This window comes from Gadus chalcogrammus, unplaced genomic scaffold (assembly GCF_026213295.1).
Source record: "Gadus chalcogrammus isolate NIFS_2021 unplaced genomic scaffold, NIFS_Gcha_1.0 GACHA079, whole genome shotgun sequence".
Classification (NCBI taxonomy): Eukaryota; Metazoa; Chordata; class Actinopteri; order Gadiformes; family Gadidae; genus Gadus; species Gadus chalcogrammus.
The window spans coordinates 272,501-280,746 of record NW_026613514.1 but is presented as its reverse complement, the minus strand read 5'-3'; the positions used below and the strand labels follow the sequence as shown (position 1 = coordinate 280,746).

Below are 8,246 nucleotides of genomic sequence, written 5' to 3'. Positions count from 1 at the left end.
CCCCCCTCCCCCTCAGTCCCCTCTCTCTCACCCCTTCCCCTCCCCCTCACCGGCCCCTAACCCGGTCACCCCCCCTCCCCCTCAGCCACTTCACCCCCCCACCCCCACACTCCTCCCCCCTCAGCCCGGTCTCCCCCCCCCCCCCCCCTCACCCCTAGTCCTCCCCCTCAGACCCCCCTCAGCCCCGTCACCCCCCCTCAATGTAACAATGTAATACCTGCTGGGTTTTATACAAGCAGGTTTAACTGTGATGGTCGACAGTATTAATATATACGTAAGATACATGATGTCAGCCATCATCTTCATTCCCAGTAGGATGTGACCTCACTTCCTGCTGTGTGGATGGACTTTCCATCTCAATAGTGAGTGTGTGATGTGATGAATCAAACAGACACTCACATCTCTGTGGAGCTGGTTTCAGCCTCCACACTCCACCGTGCTCCACACTGGGGGGGAAACAAAGTGAGAGCAGCATGTTGAAACATTCACCTTCATCATCTGCCGTCTCATAACGTTCTGCACAACATGAGTGACAGCTGCCTCTTCAAACCACTTCATCTAGCAGTGACATGAATCCTTGTAGGAGACTTTTTCCCTGAGTGGTGAGCTGTCCTCTCCATACCTGAGAGTGTCCAGTCTCCAGCGTGGATCCTCCAGTCCAGCAGAGAGCAGCGCAGCTCCAGAGTCTCCTGGGTGATTGTAGCTCAGGTCCAGCTCAGTCAGATGGGAGGGGTTGGAGCTCAGAGCTGAGGCCAGAGAAGCACAGCCTTCCTGTGTGACCAGGCAGCCAGACAAGCTACACACACACACACACACACACACACACACACACACACACACACACACACACACACACACACACACACACACACACACACACACACACACACACACACACACACACACACACACGTGTAAAATCCTGTGTTTTTCCAGTCTGTCAACCACTTAGTGAACGTCCTACTCCAAACACAAGTGCCTTTACCTTGATGAAGTATTTGTGGATAAAGAATTAGTAATTAAGATAATGAGTACTGGATATTAGGGGTGTGAACGGTTACAAAAAAATGTAAACGTTTACACAACCCCTACTTTTTCGTGTACACGGTTAACCGTTTCTTTATTAATTAATGAAGCTTTAACTTTTTTTTTAAAGTGGACCGCAGTCGCGCTATAGGGGGATTATTTGTTTATCAACACGGCGGATGCGCGAGCAGAATGATCGCAGAAAGAACATTTGTTTGACCGGTTGCCACGGTTATCTCCGTGTGGTTCATTTGCAGTTGTGGTGTTAATTAGGATGTTATCAGCTTACTGTTACATTAAACTGTAATCAGAAAACGTGGTTATATGCTATAGACCCTATAGTATCGGTGGTATAAAGGCTGCGACAAATTTCAAATTATAAATATGTACACTTTATGTTGAAAGTATAGACAAAGTATAGTCGCTATTCCCATTGAAACGAATGGTGCGGTGATTATTCTTCAAAACGAGAGCTGGTAAATTGGGAAAAATTAATTAAACTGTAATCAGACAACGCGGTTATAAGCTATAGACCAGTGGTTCTCAACCTTTTTTGAGCAAACGCCCCCCTGACCTTACCCTGATCCTCTGGCGACCCCCCCCCCAATCATTTTTTTTTAACAAACTAACAACCCCACTCACACTTGTGTTATATTGCTTAAAGCTTTTAATGCATCATTATTCATTGATTTTGCGTTGGTCACTAATAGCAATGAATGCGCTCTGAGTCGGATTTGGTGAAAGAAATATATAAATATTCATGGCATGCAAATGTATCACCTCTGATTGGCTAACAGCACTGTCCATCACTGTAATAAACCCGATTAAACTTCCAGAGCGACGAGAGCGAGAGAGAGAGAGAGAGAGAGAGAGAGAGCGATAGAGAGAGAGAGACTATATGACTAATAGGCCTGTGGCACTTACTTCTGTTGTTATAAAGGTACTTGAGCGCCTAGTTTGTAGGTACTTGACGTACATCACGCTAGACCCTCACCAATTTGCCTACAGGGCTAATAGGGGAGTGGACGATGCAGTTTCACTTTGCACACATTTCATTCTGCAACATCTGAACACTAAGTCCACCTATGCCCGTGTACTAGGGATGGGCAAAATGATTCTTTTCCGGGAACTAGTTCTTTCAGTTCGGTTCACTATAACGATTCGTTTATTTGATTCGTTCGTTTTGATTCGTTCGTTACGTCAGATTACATCTTAAAAAAAAACTTTTTTTTATAATTTTTTTTTTTTTTAATTGGTCGTGGGTCCGGATAGGACCGTCAAGACCGCAGTCCGCCGTTTGGAGATGCCTGCTATATAGTATGTCGAACGTCCCACCAATATTTATACCACTTGCTTACTCTCTATATTTCATTCATGGTTTTACATTTATAATTTTATTTTACTTTGCATTTAATTCTTCATTGTTCAGGCATTACAGAACTTGCATGGTCATAAATAAAAAATACGAACTGCAGTTTAATTTCTTTGTTTGTTCTTAAATTGACGTAGAATGGAGCAAAGACTCCTGGGATTGGGAAATGCGTTTATCCAATAAACAGATGGAGGTCAAGTCTATTTTCGAAAAAATGTAGGGGGATATTTGAGTCGAATGGTATGACCCAAGATACGTCAGAGAGAGAAAGCGCACATATTCGACGGTACCGCCTTGTCATTGGTTTACCCAGGTGCCATTCCAACACCATTGCTACCTCTCATTGGCTGAATCTTTGAGGAAGTTGTAGACTCAATCAATATAAGTCGCGGGGAGACGGAGCTCTGTTCGTTTGTATATTTTATTTACGTGACCATATGTTTGGTTGATGTTAAAAAAAAGAATCAAAGAACCAGTTCTTCTTGTTTTGGGGAACCAGTTCTTGTCGTTCACGTTCGGGATTCGTTCGTTGTAACGAATCAGTCGCGACCGACACATCCCTACCGTGTACTGTTCATTGATTTTAGCTCGGCTTTCAATACCATCATTCCTGTCAGACTGTACAACTTTCTCCTGGCCGCAGGAGTTAATGCTCTACTTTGTCAGTGGATCTTAAACTTCCTGCCCAGTAGGAAACAGTGTGTTAAAATCCAGAATAATGTGTCATCACCAAGGATTCTGAACACCGGCGCCCCACAAGGGTGTGTCTTGTCACCTCTATTATTTTCTCTTTACACTAATAATTGTACATCAAACTCTGCATCTGTTAAAATGTTAAAGTTTGCAGATGACACCACAGTCATAGGCCTCATATCTGATGGGGAGGAATCTACCTACCGGAGTGAGGTTGAACAGCTGGTGCAGTGGTGTGAAGACAATAACCTTATACTAAATACAACCAAAACCACAGAACTCATAATTGACTATAGGAAAAAGGCAGGCCAGCACCTTCCCATCTCCATTAATGACCAAGTTGTGGAGTGGGTCTCCTCCTTCTGCTTCTTAGGCACCACTATCCACCAGTCCCTATCATGGAACTTGAACATTAGTCTTATTATTTCCAAATCCCATCAGAGAATATACTTCCTTCGTCAGCTGAGGAAGTTTGGGGTAAGTCAGGCAGGCATGATCCATTTTTATCGTGCAGCCATCGAAAGCGTGCTCACCTTCTCCCTCCTGGTCTGGTATGGTAGTGCTACCAGCCAGGACAAACAACAGCTTGAGAGGGTAGTACGCAGGGCCTCTAAAATCATTGGCTGTAGTCTGCCTACCATAGGCTCGCACTATGACACCAGAATTTCAAGGAAAACTAGGAAGATCATCTCTGACCCCTCTCATCCAGCACACCACTTATTCACACTCTTACCATCAGGGAGGAGGTACGGAAGCATCACAAGTAAAACATCACGCTTTAGGGATAGTACCTATCTACAAGCTATACGCCACTTGAACAAGCACTAAGCACTTTAAGGTCTTTAAGATCTTCATGGCCTACCTCACTTACAGTTTTTGCACCACTGTACTGTACTTTACGGCTGTCATTCTCCATGAACCATGCATTGTGTGTTTTTCATGTGTGTTAAGTGTTGCACTCCTTGTTATTTATGTGCCGTTTTGGCTTTCTGTCTTGTAATGTTGTGTTGTTATGTTGCTGTGTAATACATGTGAGCATACCAAAACAAATTCCTATCAACTGTATTTTACATACTGTTGAAATGGCTATAATAAACTTGAACTTGAAATAAACTTGAACTTGAGAGAGAGAAGCCACGTCTCCCGTCTTCCTTGGGCACCACGACCGTGACCACGGCACTTCCGCGACTCCCGCCGTTCCCCGTGAACGAATGAATGAATGGCCCGGGAACCACGAGCACCGCGGCCCGGGCAACTTGGGCACCACGAAAACAGATCGCGCACAGAGGCCTAATTAGGCCCATATATTTTGTACTTGAAATGCAATGTTTTTTCACCCAAAAATTTAGAAAAGTTTAAGTTAGTTTAAAAAAATCACGTTCCCAGTGCCTAGGTTGTGCGAACGCCCCCGTTGAGAAACCATGCTATAGACAATAGAGAATCTTTGGTATAAAGGCTGAGACAAATATCGAATTATAAATATGTAAACTTTATGTTGAAAGTATGGACCGTCGCGATTCCCATTGAAACAATGGCGCGGTGAATACTATTATTTTTTTACGGTTTTTCGTTTACTTATTTTTCCTAAACGGTTATGATTTACAAACCGGTTACACGTGTACACGTGTACAGGTGTACCCGTGCACGCCCCTACTGGATATATTAAGCTTTAAAACACCTTTTGTGTGACAATTGCAAGTTTCAAATCATTTCCAGAGACCCTCCAAAATGTTTCTGTTGAGGCTTTCAGGGGGTGTGAGGTGTCCAACTAGGGGTAAGACCCTCCAAAGACCCCCTGTACTCCCCCCTGCTCTAAACTATCACCGTCACGTATACGGGGGACAGTGGGGGGGCAATATTATTATATTTTGAGCTCATTTTTATATTTATAACTGAAAGGTTGCAGGCATATGGATGTATTAGAATATCCACCTAAACAAAAGGTGTTACATCTCCAATGATACAAAATCATGGATGTGGTCATCAAAGGTACTGAGTTATAATTAAGCAATAGATCACGCCAGGCTGTGGTACCCTTCACAGTGGTATAATGAGCACATACCACTGACTGAAGTGATCTATTGCTTTTATACAACGGTTACTATTATGGCGAAACGAAAGTCATAGACACACTACATTTTAAAAGAAACCAAGAAAGACAAAGTAGCCGTTTTTTTTAAAGAATACAAAAAAGTAGTCCCTCCTGGCTGCCTTCAAAATGCACGACGGTCGCTATGCAACACACTTTAGCGTTCCTCCGAGAGAAGGCTCGGCTAGAGCGGTTCGCCGGCAATTTATCTGATGGAGCAGTTCACTCACCGTGTGCCTTAGCTTTCGTTAGTCTCTCCCTCGCCTTGCTCACTCCCGGAGTAACAACATTTACACCCTCTCCATCGTTCAATATATTTTTTACTTTGTAACTGTTTCCAGGCGCGGAGTGATATGCAAACTTTTACAAAATGATTGGGCGTCATAGCAGTTATGTATACGCTCATTATACAACAGTTAGGAACCAATCAGATCGCTGGATTTAGGCCCCCCGTTGTATAAGCTGAGTTATATAACCGTCCTCTGATGTGGAACTTGTGGTGTTACTGTTTGACCATTGAGTAAAACTGACCTGAGAGTTTCCAGTGTACAGTGTGGACTCCCCAGTCCAGCAGAGAGCAGCTTCACTCCTGAATCCTGCAGATCATTGGTACTCAGGTCCAGCTCTCTCAGACTAGAGGAGTTGGACCTAAGAACTGAGGCCAGAGCTTCACAGCATCTCTCTGACAGATCACAGCCCTGCAGCCTTCACACAGAATAAAGAGAACAGGTTAGGAACTGTGATTAAAATAACTTCAATCTACAACTTATTACATAATGAAGAAATTGTGCTTATTCAATATTGGGTCTAAAATGTATAACTACTGTATATCAAAGTTGTTGTGAACGGGCGGCAGTAGCTCCGGAGGTAGAGCGGGTTGGCTGGTAACCTGAGGGTTGCTGGTTCAATCCCCAGCTCCTCCTAGCTGAGTGTTGAGGTGTGCTTGAGCAAGGCACCTAACCATAACTGCTACCGACGAGCTGGCTGTCGCCTTGCATAGTTGACTCCGCCGGTGTGTGAATGTGTGCGTGAATGGTGAATGTGTGACAATATTGTAAAGCGCTTTGGGTGGCCAATGGTTAGAAAAGCGCTGTATAAATGCAGTCCATTTACATTTGTTTTGCAGTGTTTCAAAATCGTTTAGTATATTAATCTTACTTTTTGTTGTAGTATTATGTATACAATGTATTGTATTGTAATATATGTCATTAGTTCATCTAAAGCGATGTTTTGTATATGATTAGAAGTTTAATTTTAATATTATGTATATTGTGTTTTGAGGAAAGTAAATATCATAGCGAATAGGAAAACACTTTGCGAGCACGAGAAATAAGACAGCATTTGTGTGCTTGGGGGTGTCAGTTGCGTGCTGCTTCACTTTACGTGCACACTTTTATGGTTGTAAATCTGTTAAATGTCTTCTGATATTGAACCTTGTTGTGTTACTGTTTGACCATTGGGTAAAACTGACCTGAGGGTTTCCAGTGTACAGTGTGGACTCCCCAGTCCAGCAGAGAGCAGCTTCACTCCTGAATCCTGCAGATTATTGGTACTCAGGTCCAGCTCTTTCAGACTAGAGGATTTGGAGCTGAGAACTGAGGCCAGAGCTTCACAGGATCTCTCTGACAGATCACAGCCCTGCAGCCTTCACACAGAATAAAGAGAACAGGTTAGGAACAGTGATCAAAGTAACATACATCTTTAAGTTATTCAATAATGAAGGAATGTTATTAGTTTAACAAACATACTAAATAATTAGATGTAGAAATGTTAAAGAGTTGTTTAGTTGAGATTGAAAATGTTTTTTAAATGAATACTCCTTCTATATTCTATTGTTGTGAATATTCTCTTATGTGTACTGTAATACATTACACGTTAATAGGACACCTACAGAGATGTTTTGTATGTTATTATAACTAGTATGTTTATTCTGTTATGCGTAGAATAGTAATACATGTTGTTATGAACCTACAAAGATCTTTTTCATGTAATTTTAACCTTATATTCCAGTACTAATTATATTTTGTAGTGTGTATTGTAATACATGTTATTAGTGAACCTACAGAGATGTTTTGGAGGCTTTGACCACTGGCAGCAGCCTCAGAAGACCATCTTCTGAAGCAGAGTATTTCTTCAGGTCAAACACGTCCAGCTCCTCTTCTGATGTCAGTAAGATGAAGACCAGAGCTGACCACTGAGCAGGCGTGAGAGGTTTTCCGGAGAGACTTCCTGATGTCAGGTACTCCTGGATCTCCTTCACTAGAGAACAGTCGTTCAGCTCATTCAGACAGTGGAACAGATTGATGCTTCTCTCTGGAGATTGATCTCCTTCTATCTTCTCCTTGATGTAAGACACTGTTCCCTCATTGGTCTGTGACCTACTTCCTGTCATTCGCAGCAGACCTGTTTTAATCTGAGTGATCAGTGATATTTTTTTCTGTCCCAGCAGACCTCGTAGGACAATCTGATTGGTCTCCAGAGAGAGGCCCAGGAGGAAGCGGAGGAACAAGTCCAGGTGTCCGTTCTCACTCTGTAAGGCCTTGTCCACAGCACTCTGGTAGAGGAGGAGTTTATCTTTCCTGGAGGTTGAGAGCAGATTGACCCCAGTATTGATAAAGGACCAGAAGACATAAAGGGCAGCCAGAAACTCCTGGATGCTCAGATGGACAAAGCAGAACACCTTGTCCTGGTACAGCCCACACTCCTCTTTAAAGATCTGGGTGAACACTCCTGAGTACACTGAGGCTGCTCTGATATCGATGTCACACTCTGCCATATCTGCCTCGTAGAAGATCAGGTTGCCACTCTCCAGCTGGTTAAAAGCAAGTTTTCCCAGAGAAACAATGATATCCCTGCTCTCTGAGCTCCAGTCTGGATCTGTTTCAGCCCTCCCATGGTACTTCCTGTCCCCCTGTATGGACAGGACCCTCAGGAAGTGGCTGTACATCTGAGTCACGGTCTTGGGCATCTCTTCGATCTGGGATTTTTTGAAGATGTCCTCCAGAACTGAAGCAGTGATCCAACAGAAGACTGGGATGTGACACATGATGTGGAGGCTTCGTGATT

The 8,246-nt window shown here is 43.3% G+C and overlaps 1 protein-coding gene across 3 annotated transcripts in view; it reads right to left on the bottom strand.

Annotated features, from left to right (window-relative positions):
• Nucleotides 1-258: 258 nt before the first annotated feature.
• Nucleotides 259-8,246, bottom strand: part of LOC130378466 (NLR family CARD domain-containing protein 3-like) — a 24,080-nt gene continuing 16,092 nt past the window's right edge. For 2 of the 3 annotated variants that reach the window (XM_056585212.1, XM_056585211.1), the window contains 5 exons: nt 7,244-8,246; nt 6,652-6,825; nt 5,712-5,885; nt 623-796; nt 260-446 (listed from right to left, as the gene is read on the bottom strand). The exon at nt 7,244-8,246 is cut by the window's right edge and continues 813 nt beyond it. In XM_056585212.1, the coding sequence (XP_056441187.1) occupies nt 290-446; nt 623-796; nt 5,712-5,885; nt 6,652-6,825; nt 7,244-8,246 (1,682 nt within the window). In that variant the 3' untranslated portion in view covers nt 260-289. Of the gene's footprint in view, nt 447-622; nt 797-5,711; nt 5,886-6,651; nt 6,826-7,243 lie in introns of all 3 variants that reach the window. The other variant, XM_056585213.1, reaches the window with a different exon arrangement.